Source organism: Diaporthe amygdali, assembly GCF_026229845.1.
Source record: "Diaporthe amygdali strain CAA958 chromosome Unknown NODE_52_length_282706_cov_64_790073, whole genome shotgun sequence".
Classification (NCBI taxonomy): Eukaryota; Fungi; Ascomycota; class Sordariomycetes; order Diaporthales; family Diaporthaceae; genus Diaporthe; species Diaporthe amygdali.
This window is the reverse complement of record NW_026517072.1, coordinates 26,855-41,100: the sequence shown is the minus strand read 5'-3', so window position 1 is coordinate 41,100 and position 14,246 is coordinate 26,855. Positions and strand designations below refer to the sequence as shown.

Genomic DNA, 14,246 nt, shown 5'->3' with positions numbered 1-14,246 from the left:
TTGGCTGACGGCACTTTTTCCCAGACATCAACACACCACGCCCCAAAATGCATCCATTCTGGCCAGATTTGAGAACTTCTCTTAGAAAGAACCCAAACATTCTTATCAAAGAAGCAGACGGTTCAAGCGCCTGGAATGCCACAGGGCGAGCCATAGAGCGGCACAATACCAGAATCCGATACGGCGTCGAGCGGTGTTTGAGCCAAATCAAGGCGGCAGAAGGATCGCCAATATTTCCTCAGCTGAACATCATCGGCCGAAGACAGGAAAAGGCCAACCCGACCATCACGATCTGCTCTGATAGTCAAGAAGCAATGGAAAAGCCTGAAGCGGCAATGGGAGACCGTGGCTCTCTTCGTCGGTGTCCAGATTCCCGGCAAGATCCGTGCTCTCTCCCACTCGCAGTCGGCTGTGTTTCCAATTCCTTGCCCAACGAAGAATGCCAATCTAGAGGCTCACATGCCTCTGGAACCAACGGAAGTGACCCCAAGACCTCAAATCCTGTTGCGAGTGGTATATCGGGGCCGCGACTCGGCAGAAGACTCGAGTTCAAAATATCCTCCGAGACAGGGTCACGCGTTCAAAAGGCGACCGGCGGACTGATACTTAGAATTGGCAAGGAGCTGTATCAGATCACTAGTCTCCATGCCGCAGAAGCCTTAGGGGAGTCGAATTTGATGCCAAAGTCGGCTTCTGAGACCGACGAGTGCGAGTTACCTAGTGGCGCAATCGGCTGCTCATTGAAATGGAAAGACCAAGACGTGCATTCGGCATCGCCAATTTCGATGGACCCTACGCTGACGAGCCACAAGTTAACTCCGCCTTACACACTTATCAAACTGTCAGAGCTAGAAATCGGCCAGGCTAGCAATGAGATCCTTGGAGGAGAAGGCGACGGTACACAGAGAAAAGTGATCCTCAACGTTGCCAAGGTTGGCAATGAAGCCATCAGCATCGTCGTGGTGACGTCTCGCGGACCAATTGCCGGCGTGGTCCTGCCTGAAAAGACTTTGCTCAAGCTTGGTGGCTCATCACTGTCCCAAGCAGTGCACACCGTCAAGCTTTCAGAGTTGATTGAGCAGGGCGACTCCGGCTCAGCAGTCATTGATCCTGCCACGGGGACTTGCTACGGGCATGTGATCCTCGGGGCTGAGCGAGACTTCGTGGCTTACATGGTGCCAGCACCTGAGACTTTGGCTGACATTCTTCTCAACTTTGGAAAGTTGCCTTCCCTACAACTCCGGCGGCCTTCTGTAACAGAGCGGTCCGGCGACGTCAAAAGATGGAAATGTGTCGTTCCAAGAGCTGAGACCGATTGCCAGCCTCTGTCTCCGTTGGATAAGTGTACGTCCTGCAGCACAGGCAAGCTATACAGCACACGAAGCCGGGCGGCCGCGCACTTGAGGCGGAATCACCTTTGCAGTGAGCCAGCAAACCGGAGAAAGAATACGAAGCAGACAGACGGCAAGAAGGGCGATCGACTTCCTGGGGCTCAGCTGAAAAATTGCATCAGTGAGATGACAGTGACACCTCTGTACGCCAAGGTAATGGAAGCCGAGTCGGACTCAGATTCAGACTATGATAATGACGCCGATGTTACGGATGATGAGCCGGAAACAGTGTTGCCCTCGGCATTTTCTACGATGGCCATATCAAACCGACAAGCCAGTGCAGGAGAGGAGAACAAGGAGCTGCGACGTCACAACAAGCAATTGGAGGATGGACTCAAACTTTTGGAAGGCGACATCGATGTGCTAATGGAAGATAGAGAGGAACTTAAACAGAAGGTGGATTATCTCCAAAGAATATTGTTGGAGCAGGAACTAGAAGCCCCATTGGGTATAGGACAGCCTGGCTCTCTCTTGAGAGTTGGGCAGGGATGGACCGAGGCCAGCGACGAGAAATATGAGTTCAGCGACCGACTAGACACGATATACTCATGCGGGTCTTCCGACACAAGCATGAACAGTCTGCTACAGTGGACAGAGTCCGTCTCCTCTGAAAGCAGTCGTCCGACGAGCTACGAGAAGGAAAGCTATGTCTCGCCGAAAATGACCATTCACTCGGATCTGGATGTCGGCCACTTCATTAGGAGATCCTCAACGCGCCGGAAAGCACCACCACGCCGAGTTGGACGCAAGCCGAGGCTTACGCCCATGCTTGCACACCTGGGCATGAGGCACAGGAATGGCGCCGCAGACCGGCACCTGAGAGCACTGGCGACTTCATGGAAGAAGAGTGGTACAGTGCTTGCGAACCGGGTCGAAAACAAGGAGCGAGTGTTTCAACGAGGATATGCTCCATGGTCCGGTAAATGGAGTCGAGGGGAGCGTCACTATACCCTTAAATGGGTACACAAACGTGGTCTTCCCGCAGCTGGGTCATGAAGACGACATACAAGGAGTACGATGCATCTCAAATTCAAGTTAAAGAATTCCTGGGTTTTTGGGGAAAGCTCTGTCAGTCTGGAGAGCTGGGCACTCGTGAGGAGGACTTGTCGCGGGATCGGTATAATTTCTGTCAAAAAGAGGGGGCATATGAGATGTACGGGAGAGCTTGTCAAGACGCATTGGTTTCGTGAATCATAATCGTGTAATTCTGTAAAGCATTGACCAAAATTGGCCTTGTCGATCTCACTCGCTCGCTGCGTGTATTCCAGTCCATTCCATCAAACGCCTCTTCTGCAACGACATCACATTCTTATTTGGCCCATGATGAATTTTCCCACACCAGCATCGCATGCATGGGCACCCAAACCAACGCCTCGAATGACTCCTTCACATGACTTGGGCCATTGGCATTGTGTGTGACACTTCGTGTTGATTAGGGCAGAGGCTCGTAGGAGCCGCTGCCGCTGTTGTGCTTGGCACGGTCGGAGAAGAAGAAGTAGACGATGAGGCCGACGATGGGGAAGACGAAGACGCCGAGGCACCAGAGCAGCTTGTGGATGGGAGGGCGGTTGGACTTCAGGACCTCGACTGTGGTGGGGACGGGCGGGTTAGCAGGCTGGACTGAGCGGTGACCTCTACAAAGGGAGGGGGACTTGATGGGCCGTGGACGTACTGAAGACGATAATGTCAAGGATCAACACGATGAAGCCGATGATTCCACCACCGGTGCCATACTGCCAGCTGTTGTTGACGGTGCTGGCAGAGATCTCCTGTGCGACGGGGGCGGCAAAGGCGAGGGCGGCCAGGCAGAGCTGGAGGAAGAGGGTGTAGATGTGCTGGTACATGTTGCAGGCTGACGGTCTGTCTTGCAGCTTCAGGGTGGTATCGTGTCGAGGAGGGTGTTGATGTCGATCAGATTAGGGTGTCAAGTTGGGTGGGAGTGGGAGTGGGAGTGGTAGTGGGAGCGTGAGGAAGTAGAAGAGCGGGGGACAAGACTCTGGATCAGAACGAGGCGGTCGTGTTTTGTCTTTGTACAAGGTGCAATCGGCAGACATGTTCGTGGATTGCAGTTACGGAGTGGGCTGGCGGGGCTGCCTGGGCGACGTCAGCCCCACTTGGCAACATGATGTCATTGCATCCTGCCGTGTGATTCGTGGCCGAGGCAGTAAGGCGGGGAGCAATTGCTCCGCTTACACCTCCTCATACCTCCTTCGTACAGCTGAGCTGCACCACATAGCTGCACCACATACGCCCACCCTTCAGTCATCTGACTCCCGCTGCACCACCATGGGCGGCGAAGGCCCTACTATCGCCATCATCCGGGGTCTCAAGGTTAGGGTCCCAGTGCTAGACCGTTTCCTGAACGCAAATGGGGTCGATGAGACATACGGCCTTGCACCCTTCTACGATATCGACCCCGACCAGCAGTCACGGCTTCTACGCTCAAAAGTCGGAGGAGGCGATACACGCACCCGCATCTTTGTCCCCTCAAAATTAGGCCGTAATGAAACCAATTTTGCATATGTGGCTTGGGCCTGGGAGATGGTTTACGCTCAGAAGGAGATTCTCTTAGACCAGCACCTCCCTACAAATCCACCAACAGGATGGGCAGCTATGCGGGATGAGATATTATCCTTTAGTCATGATACGGATTCCAATTGGAACGCCGCTGGGCATGGAAAGACGGGATTATTTGTCGTAGTATCAGACGAACGGCCATACTTTCCCCTTTCATTCCTGCAACAAAATACTGTGAGTTATTCATCTTCGATTACTCCCTACATTTGCTTACGGCTAGAGACCTGCTAACCTGCTACTTTCTGTGACAGCCGCCTATCCATTGCGACCAATGCGAGGCCACTTTTGACTTGTTTCGTAAACGACAGGAGCACCGGAGACTGGAGCATGGAATCGATGAGGGAAGCAATCCACTCCCAGACAATGATTAACATGGATCACCACAACAGCTTTGGGCAATATTGTTATCAGGCACCTGGCTGGTTTGACGAAAGGCTCTACCTTCACTTTTCTACCCTAAAAGCGACTCCACGACTTCCAATGTGCGATTATACTTTCCACGTTGCCCGTCCTAGTCGCACAGTAAGCGCGTGATGAGGGATATGCCTTCGTGCCCCTACACTCTCCCTCATACAGCGAGCATAACCCTTGTTCTCGAACATCAACAAGGAGAGCCATCATGCTCCGGGATCTCGCCAATGAATTTGTGCACAGATGATCAGCCCCCCTTTACCACATCACTGATAATACAGGGTTTCAAGTCATTGATTTGGTTGCCCAGCCGGTAAGGATCAAGCTGACAAGCAAGAGCTGACACCTAAAGGCATCTTGTGATGCTGCTGAGTGCGTGTCAGAACACTCGGTCTCACCAGACACATCTCATCTTGTCACCTCAATAGTCGCCAGTGGCCCTAAATAGCTATCCTTTAGACCACCAAGATCGATCGCAATATTTTCTAGTATCAGATTCGTATGCAGCAGCCGGATACCGAGGACGTGTTCACCCTTCGACACAGTATCTGGATTCAGGGTATGTTGCTTCCTCCATGAGCAGTCCTGCACCGCTGTGAGCCAGCCTTCAGGAGAAGGTAACTCTGGATCTCTGGCTGGCTCAGGCTCAAGTAACAGTTCTCGATGAATAGGGCCATCGTCAATGCTCCATTCGTATGCCATGGGATCCGTTGGGTCAAAGTCAAGGGTCATGTTGAAGTATAGGACAAGAGTCGAGCGACCAGTAGTCCGGGTATCGGAGAAGACGAAGAATTTGTAGTCCACGAAGATCGGACTTGGGTATTCATTGTCTGGCCGCAGCGCAATCGATCCTAGTTGTGATCGACCTGTGTCAGGGAGGAATCGATGTGAGTGTTCCAAGTTTTGTCCTGCCGGCGCTGGAATACGGATGTGCCCATCCATCTCCACATAGCCCCTTTCAAAGCTTGGTGGAAGCAAACGGCCTGTTACCGGTAGATGGATCTGTTCGAAGTCACCTTCTTCGGAAAACACGTCGATGAGAATGACTTCGTCAAAGTCGCTTGGCAATAGGTCCTCTTGAATTCCAACATCGATCCTTTGGTCGTCCTCTCCGGGAACCAAGGTCCCAGACTCCTTCGAGAAGCTCACCCAAGGGTACGGCACTTTCAGGGACCAGTGAACCGTCGAAGGCCCACGAGTGAATAGCTCGAACCATCTCGTATCCGTGCTGTAACGAGACATTAGACCTAGCGTGACACCAGGGACCAAGTCTCCGCGACTCGGGTGGGTGAAGTCACTGTTCTCATTGGTCAAGCCTGGCCTCACTCCTTCGTGGCCCTCGACCATGACACCCATGTTGCCAACAATCGGATTCGACTTTTGCCTCGTCTGGACGTAGCAGAGTCCACTGATCATATCTCGACTCGGGGCGTGCCAGGTGTCCCGAAAACCGTAATGTGGTTGGGAGAGAATATTGTTCCACTTCCCTCCAAGCAGAGTGTGGTACTCCTCCGAAAGATCAAAATCAGCATCGAAAAGCTCGAGGACCCGCTTTGCCACGAGGTTTGTGGAGTTGCGCCGCTGCCGCGCGTACATCTGGTTTCGTGCCAGGTTGACCTGCAGGCGCACGAAGATGGCACTTGCTTTGATGGGGTGCAACACCAGCTGGAAGATGGCCGGCTTTTGTTCCTCGGTGGCACGGTCGCAAATAGACTGTGCGAGCCCCAAGAGCGATTCCCACTGCGCACAAATCTGTTCGGCTTCTCTGTAGTGAAGAAGAGAGAAAGTCGTTGGTTCGATGTGCTCATGGCGACGCAGAGCGACGAGTGTGTCGTATTCATGCCAAGCTTTTGCGATATCCTGGCTGAGGTCAACACCAAATTGCCGTGCCGAAAGACTCAAGAAAAAATCGGGAATACCATCTGGCTTGACAGAGTTGATGTCCCACGCCAGAGACATGGCAAATGTCAGAGGGAGCTCGAGCGGCTTGATATCTCCCACGTTGAACACCCAGATCTGCCTCGCCCCTCGACTATGGGCTTCCTGCAGCTGGTGCCATGTCTTGCCCAGAGAGTTGCTGTTGATCCACTTGTAGCTTCGCGGTGTCCCAACATATTCGAGATGGTAGTAGAGTCCCGCTCCTCCCTTCCTTTTGGACTCATCTCCATGTGGAAGCCGCCTAATGCTCCCGAAATTGTCATCCGAAAACAACAGCGTCACATCGTCAGGTACGCCTAGTCTCCCACTCTCATACTGCACTTGCACTTCCTTGTACAATGCCAGCAATTGCGGCACTGCATCTTCTCGTCCATGGACTTCCTTTATGAGAGACCTCTGCGTACGCAAAACGTCTCTCACGACAGCTGCTGGATCCTCACCTTTCATTTTCGTGTCATACTCGCCCCTCATGCCCATGGTAAAGTAGCTCTCATAATCTTGTGCCCTCTCCACGCCCTTTCTGAAAAATTGGGTGATCTTCTCTTTGTTGCTGATCCAGTCCCAAGTCCCTAAGGGATTGCCCTCCGCCAGCCACTCATTGCTCAACCTCTGCATCGGCTCATGGTGGGATGTCGACATCACAATTCCGTGTGTGTCGGCAGCTTTCTGGTTGTCCGGGTCATCTGTGAAGAAACTTGCTCCTGGGTTTGGATAGCCCGGCCACATTGCAGGCCACAGAAAGTTCGCCTTTAGCCGAAGCAGAAGCTCGAAGACCTTTTCGTAAAATTTCACGTTGTACCCGCCGAACTTCTCGCGCACCCAGCCTGTAAGTGCTGGAGCTTCATCGTTGATAAAAATTCCACGGTACTTGATACTGGGAGGGCCATGAATGTTGGTCTTATCGGTAGCAAAGATTTGAGAATGGTGCTGTGGTGGCACATCAGCCCACCAATACCATCTTCGAATTTTCAGTCAGTTACGTGGGCGAATACTTAATCATTGGTCGACATGGTGAATAAATGCAGACGAGGAGGGGGCCACCTTACGGAGACACGCCAATCTGCTCTGACAATGTATAGGTACCGTATATTGTGCCTCTTTTGTCACTACCAGCAATGACTAGTGCCCAACTGCAGCCTTCGAAAGGGTCACGGACAAGACTCGTTTGAAACGACTCCCATTTCCCTCGAATGGCAGAAAAATCAACTTTTCCGCTGTTTTCCAGTTCCTGCACCAAGGAGCTGGACTTGATGCAGCCTATGATAATGGCGACGCCTCCATGGACGTCAATGCGCGCGTTATCGCTTATAAGGATGTTCCTCGGAGGCTCCTTCGTAACCCGAGAAAAATCATCAGCTAGATTTCTTGCCGCGATGTGCACTCCTTCATAATCGCGCTGGTCCACAACAACGACCGAGTTCTGTAACTCGACGGAGGCCTGTGGGCTTCTGGAAAACATAACAGGTCCTTCCTCAGGAATCGCTGAGTCTAATGCCGTGGGCGATCTCACAAAATTTTGAAGAGGCATCGTAGAATAGCTACACCGAGGTCGCCTTGAACAAATTAGATTTCTTGGGTCGACATGCGCGGGTTACACAGTCACGTCGAAATGGCCAAGTCTTTCCCCGCATCAACGGAGGTGTTAGATTACCCCCATTTGTATCCGCATAACACAGAGGCACGGATAATTGCATCCAATTCAATAAAGCGAGAAAAGGCCTTGGTGGGGCTTTTTTACCCGTCTTACTCGAATCATTTTCAAGTCTCCTAGTCAAAGTCAGGATCTATATAGGGAAGTGGCAAGTAATAAGATCCCAGAATCTGGACCAAAGGCGATAGCATTCTTTATGTCTTACTCCTATCATCCTACAGAATGTCACTCGATTGACTTACCAAAGCGGTATTTCAGACTTGGGTATTTTGGAAATGTCACTTAAGATAGATTCCAGTGATTGCTCACTATCCGCCCGACCCCTTTGTGACCCACCTTTGCATATCCACACTACGTTTTTTCATTATACGCTTTCTTTCTATATTTAACAATTCAATAACCTTGTTTTGTTCACTTATAAGTACATCGAGCTTCAGATCCTACTTTTCCAAACTCTGCATTTGCAACTCTTAGAAGCAGCCCTTCATCTTCTTCTTTCAAATCTGAGGTTAGTTGTCCAGTCTGAGCTAGTAGGCTGACAAAGCCGCGGGCGTTGAGGCTTCTTTTTCTTTTTCCCTTTTCGTTTTTCATTTAAAATGTTCTCGGTGGCTTGGACAATGTGATCACCATGCAATATATATAGGTAATACAAGAGAATGTTCAACGGATCCTGAGACACAGTCGAGTTACACCTGACGCTTGTGGCTTGTTGGGCTGCATGCTATGGGGATCTTTGCGATGTAATAATCGGGATCATCAGCAGATATGCATACGCCACGTCGAAAACCTCCGGCTCAATATCGTGATATGCAACCTTTCTGAACTTCCCGAACGGTAGACTGCTAACGATGCTCTCTGCGTCGGTTCGCTCTTTGCATCGGAGCACGTCTTCGCCTCAGTCGGACCACGAACCAGGGCGTCTTCCGGACCAATATTCAATGATACTTCTTGTTTCTTGATTTCACTATAAGAAGGTCTGCCACTTCTTGATCCTCATTTTGGATGGTCATCATTTTCTTAAGCCATAGATTCATGAGTCGTCTTTTTACACTTCATCAAGCTGAACCTACCGCGATGTCTTCCTCAAACCAGGCGCCAGCCTCAAGGCTAGTCGAGCAGGCAAGGAAGACCGTTGCGAAGGCTGTTGAATATGCATGGGACATTGCCGAGCTAGATGGTCACTGGTGCGGTGAATTGCGCTCCAATGTTACCATGACGGCGGAGCAAATCTTTTTCTATCTTGTAATACATCCAGATATGAAAGAAATCCCCTGTGCCGACGAATACAGACGCTACTTGCTTGGACAACAACAAGATGATGGGTCGTGGTCCATTGCCCCAGAGCACCCGGGAGATGTATCGACGAGCTGTGAAGCATATCTGGCCCTCAAGATCCTGGGAGAGTCTCCAGACGCACCGGAGATGGATCTAGCAAGACGCTTCATCCTGTCCTCTGGCGGAGTAGAGAAAGTGCGCATCTTCACGAGGTTTTTCTTTGCTCAGTTCGGGCTGTTCCCGTGGGACGCTACGCCGCAACTCCCAGTCGAATTCATCCTCGTACCGCCCTCCGTTCCCATGAACGTCTACAAGTTGTCATCTTGGGCGAGGTTGACTATTATTCCGATGCTCATAATTGCCCATCACCGACCGGTCTATGCCTTGCCAAACGGCCATTCCGCGAAGAACACCTTCCTGGACGAGATCTGGCGGAACCCACTCGACAAAATGGTGCCACTAGTCCCCTCATTCCAAGAAATGTTCAGCTCGGGCTATTTGTCATTTGCTTTCAGCGCTGTCGACAAGGTCCTATTCTGGCTGGGCGGCTTGCGCAGGAACCCTCTCCGTCAGTACGCTCGCCAGCAATGCGTGAAATGGATTTTGGAACGCCAAGAGCCTTCTGGAGATTTTGCAGGATATATCCCGCCCATGCACGCCGGTGTCCACGCTCTGCTCCTTGAAGGTTACAATGTTGATAGCGACCCAGTCCGTCTTGGGATTGAGGCTCTCGAAAGATTCACCTGGCAGGACGAACGAGGAAAACGGCTCCAGGCTTGTCCGTCCCCAGTGTGGGATACTGTGCTCATGACGAGGGGCCTGTGCGATGCTGGTGTTTCCGTTGACGACCCTCGCCTTGAGAAAGCAGTGGACTGGCTGAAAAGGCGCCAAGTGATGGGGCCAGAGGGCGATTGGCGAGTTTACAGTCCAAATTCGACACCAGGAGGGTTCTCGTTTGAATACTGCAATGAGTGGTATCCTGACGTGGATGACACAGCTGCAGCTATCTTGGCCATGATCAGCCAGAACCCTCACGCGACCCACTCCAAAGCCGTGGTACACGCGGCAAAGTGGACATGTGGGATGCAGAACAAGGATGGAGGCTGGGGTGCCTTTGACGTGGACAACGACAAGCTGTGGCTGAACAAGATCCCCTTCAGCGATATGGACAGCCTCTGTGATCCTTCAAGTGCAGATGTTACCGGCCATATCTTGGAGGCTTTCGGCCTCCTGATCCAGAAAGGTCGGGAACACAAGATCGAAATTGACGAGGGACTTCTGGACCAGATAGTTCTCGCATCCCATCGTGGCATCTCATACCTGGCCCGTACTCAGGAGACAAGCAGCGCGTGGTACGGTCGATGGGGAGTCAACTACATCTACGGCACCAGCAATGTATTGTGCGGGCTCTCATACTTCACAGAGGACGATCAAGTCATGAGTATGACGTTAAACGGCTCACAGTGGATCAAGACTGTACAAAACAGCGATGGTGGGTGGGGCGAAAGTCTCGAAACCTACCGTGATCCGGAGAAACAGGGAATCGGCTCTTCGACTCCTTCACAAACGGCATGGGCTCTAATGGCACTCTTAACGACGTGCACTTCAACCGATGAAGCGGTGGTGAGAGGCGTCGAGTACTTGATCCGCAACCAGAATGATGTTCGGGGCAAGGGCATATCATGGTCTGAAAATCTCTTTACTGGAACAGGGTTTCCAAATTTCCTCTACATGGGGTATACTTTGTATCGTCACTACTTCCCTCTCATGGCTCTTGGTCGATTTATTTCTTTATCTGGCGAATCTGCGAGCATTAGACTAGGGGAGCTTATTTAGTCATCTACAGATTTGTACGTTGAATAGTTTTAGAAAGGACTAACAAATATTGATGCTTTTCTAAAAAAGATTATAAAGTTGTTTTCCATGGGAAACTATGACATTATTGTTACCCAGGTACGTAGGACACATAAAATGAAGGCAGATAAAAGGGATTGTGAGATACTAATTAATGCAATTGTAAATTTTTGAATTATATCTTCGCATCTTTGCATTTTACTTTTGAACACCTCCAATCAAATCGCACACGCCTTGTCATCTTCAAATTCCCGGCTGTTCTCGATGAGTGTGGTGACACCAAAGTCGATGGCTTACTCCGCATCAATCCTTTTCTTTTTACACTTGAGCAGCCATAGACATGTTGCATGCAACAAATGATCGAAGACCGCGGCAACATTTGGCGATCGACGAATGTTCTTGGACATGGAGAGCTGATGCCCTTCCCCGAACAGAAGGGTCTCCGTCCGCGTTCCACGATCAGGGCGTTGTGCTCTCATCGAGTGGGATTTAGCGCAAATTCTCCACGACTCCAGAGGTTGTTCTTTCTCACGAATTTTAAACCATCCAAACATTGCGTGAAATCTCGTCTAAGTCGAGAAATTCAAACAACATCCTGTACATTTTTTGTATCTCTCTGAGGTTCTCTGTACGCGACTGCTCTGTCATCGAAACTAATTCTAGGGTCCTACACATGTAATCTTTCATTGATCATTCGGGCTACCTTGCAAACTACGTCGTCTCCGCATCTCCTCGAGCATTATTTGCTGTACGAATACACGCCTCTCGAAGACATATCGACAATTCAACTTTTGAAGATGCTTCTCGAGCGAGAAAATCGACGCATGATGCGGAATATAGACAGCTCCGGGTCCATCAATAATTTCGACCCAATGGAATTCGTCAAGGTAACTCTGCTATCGACAAAGGGTATCTGCTACAGACTGGCAGGTCTTTCTACTAACAATAGGAGTGCCGTGCGAAGATCAAGAACGCGTACAAGCTCCTTAGGAATCAGTCCCAGAGGGAAGCATTCAACGCCTTGTACAACGACATGCTGAGAGCATATACATCAACCAGCGCATTTTACGCTTTGCTGGGAGGCGTTACAGAGTCAGAATCAAGGTGCTGTACACCGGCAATGTCCTTCTCCGCTAAGTCTTCCGGCCGCTCAACACCAGATAACCCGAGTTGCGCATAGATCCGGTCCATCCTAGCTTTGTCTTCCTGAGCAATAGTGGTATCGTCGCCACCAAAGTAGATATCGAGCTCTTCCAGCGTTTTGTCCTTGGTCTCCGGAACCATCTTCCAAACAAACAAAGTGCCCATGGCGCAGAAGCACGCGAAAAATATGTAAGTTCCGTACTTCATCGATGCCAGCATGTCTTTAGTTGTAAGACCAATGACAAAGTTGAACATCCAGTTGGTGGAAGCGACAATTGAAACACCCCGAGACCGAAGGGAGTTTGGGAAAATCTCTTGGGCCAGGACCCACGACACGGGTCCCCAGCTATAGGCGAAGTTTACGGCAAAGAGCCAGATGAATACGATGGCGACCCAGCCGCCGGCGCGGTGTGACGGCCAGTCGTCCTCGAAGGAACCTTCGACCGCGGCGACAACGACGTGGCATGCCATCATTCCGATGGCACCCGCCATAAGAAAGGTCTTGCGGCCAAACTTGTCAAGATAGAGTACGGCGGGGAAAGTAAATAGAACTTGTAAAATTCCAGTAACTCCGGTAGCGAGGAGCGTTGTGGTGGTGTCCGTGAAGCCAAATGTTGCGAAAATCTGAGGTGCATAGTAGAGAACGGAGTTGATACCAGTCTATGTGCAGCAGCCATTAGTATTATGCTATGCTACATAGCGATGCTGAACCTGTTTGTGAGGACTTACAAATTGTTGGAAGATCATGATCCAGACACCGATTGCAACACGCTTCAACATGTTCATCTGGAACATTGGCTTCCAGGTGCCAAAGCGGCCATTCTGGGCCAGCTCCGACTCAACCTCATCGTCGAACATGACTGCGGCTTTGATCTCGAGGAATTCAGTTCGCAGAACCGGGTCCTCGGGTGTGAGTCGTCGCAGTTTGGACAGGGCAGACAAGCAGTCCTCGTCACGGTGTTTCATTGCAAGCCAACGCGGGCTGAAAGGTAGGAAGAACATGCCAACAAAGAGTGTCCAGGCGAAGATGAGCTGGAGTGCCAGGGGAAATCTCCACGAGATGTCTTTTTCTCCCGAGCAAAGATGACCATGAGCGGCATTGTAGTTGAAGGAGCCGTCCTCGAGGTACCAATCGGCCTCCGGAACACCATATGGCTTGCACTCGCTACCGCCAACGAAGTGCATTCCGTAGTCCAGCCAGAAAGCAACCGCAGTACCGATCGTAATCGAAAGCTGCTGCAGAGACACGAGACCACCGCGGAGCTCAGGGGGCGCTATTTCAGCTTGGTAGAGCGGAATAACCATGGAGAACATGCCGATACCAAAACCTCCAATGACACGGCCGGCGAAAAGGTGGTCGGACTTGGTGGCGGCGAATTGTAGGCACGTGCCTGCAGTGAAGATGATAACGGCAACCATCATAGCGTATTTCCGCGAGATGGAATCGGCCAGCCAGCCGCAGAAAAGGGCGCCCGCCCAGGCACCAAGCTCGAGGGCAGCGACGAGCCAGCCCTGGATGGTTGAGCCCATCAGGTCGGGGAACTGGGCTTGGAAGTTCTCCATCACCAGGATCGAGGACATGACGCCCTGATCGTATCCATACATGCAGCAGCCGATGCTGGCGAAGGCGCAGGTCATGAAGACGTATGGATTCTTCAGCATGCCTACGATGCCGTGTTCTTTGCCGGCAGCGGCGCGGCCAACGGCCGACTGGCTGGTTACAGCTCCTCCGGCGACCATTGTGTTGTGTTGCAATCGATGGTAGGGGTTAAGGAGGTGCAACGAAGTAAAGGAGTATCGACAAAGGAAAGCTCAGTATATTTGAAATTAAGATGGTCAACAAGCAACCTTTTAACAATAAATTTCCTTGGTGCTTGTTCCTAATCGGTGTACCTGCCCCCTGCTCTTCATCTGCTCCTTCAGCACTTCGTGTCTTCCGAAATCCCCTACTTTATCTCCGAGCCTGTAAGTCCACGATCATCTCCAAGGTCATTCGGGACAACGAG

At 51.2% G+C, this 14,246-nt stretch overlaps 6 protein-coding genes across 6 annotated transcripts; 3 read left to right on the top strand and 3 right to left on the bottom strand.

Moving 5' to 3' along the window:
- Positions 1 to 47: 47 nt before the first annotated feature.
- J7T55_011027 (uncharacterized protein) lies at positions 48 to 2,387 on the top strand (the record flags this gene model as incomplete). Its single annotated transcript, XM_053135138.1, has 1 exon — positions 48 to 2,387. The coding sequence occupies one exon, from the start codon at positions 48 to 50 to the stop codon at positions 2,385 to 2,387; it is 2,340 nt and encodes a 779-aa protein (XP_052987095.1).
- A 436-nt stretch (positions 2,388 to 2,823) lies between these two features.
- J7T55_011026 (uncharacterized protein) lies at positions 2,824 to 3,235 on the bottom strand (the record flags this gene model as incomplete). The annotated part of the gene is made up of 2 exons (XM_053135136.1): positions 2,824 to 2,978; positions 3,064 to 3,235. 2 exons carry the CDS (start codon positions 3,233 to 3,235, stop codon positions 2,824 to 2,826), a joined length of 327 nt encoding a protein of 108 aa, XP_052987094.1.
- Positions 3,236 to 3,677: 442 nt separating this feature from the next.
- On the top strand, positions 3,678 to 4,339 carry J7T55_011025 (uncharacterized protein; the record flags this gene model as incomplete). The annotated part of the gene is made up of 2 exons (XM_053135135.1): positions 3,678 to 4,142; positions 4,220 to 4,339. 2 exons carry the CDS (start codon positions 3,678 to 3,680, stop codon positions 4,337 to 4,339), a joined length of 585 nt encoding a protein of 194 aa, XP_052987093.1.
- Positions 4,340 to 4,787: 448 nt separating this feature from the next.
- Positions 4,788 to 7,845, bottom strand: J7T55_011024 (uncharacterized protein; the record flags this gene model as incomplete). Its single annotated transcript, XM_053135134.1, has 2 exons — positions 4,788 to 7,275; positions 7,364 to 7,845. 2 exons carry the CDS (start codon positions 7,843 to 7,845, stop codon positions 4,788 to 4,790), a joined length of 2,970 nt encoding a protein of 989 aa, XP_052987092.1.
- Positions 7,846 to 9,042: 1,197 nt separating this feature from the next.
- J7T55_011023 (uncharacterized protein) lies at positions 9,043 to 11,079 on the top strand (the record flags this gene model as incomplete). Its single annotated transcript, XM_053135133.1, has 1 exon — positions 9,043 to 11,079. The coding sequence occupies one exon, from the start codon at positions 9,043 to 9,045 to the stop codon at positions 11,077 to 11,079; it is 2,037 nt and encodes a 678-aa protein (XP_052987091.1).
- Positions 11,080 to 12,162: 1,083 nt separating this feature from the next.
- On the bottom strand, positions 12,163 to 13,980 carry J7T55_011022 (uncharacterized protein; the record flags this gene model as incomplete). Its single annotated transcript, XM_053135132.1, has 2 exons — positions 12,163 to 12,900; positions 12,970 to 13,980. 2 exons carry the CDS (start codon positions 13,978 to 13,980, stop codon positions 12,163 to 12,165), a joined length of 1,749 nt encoding a protein of 582 aa, XP_052987090.1.
- Positions 13,981 to 14,246: the final 266 nt, after the last annotated feature.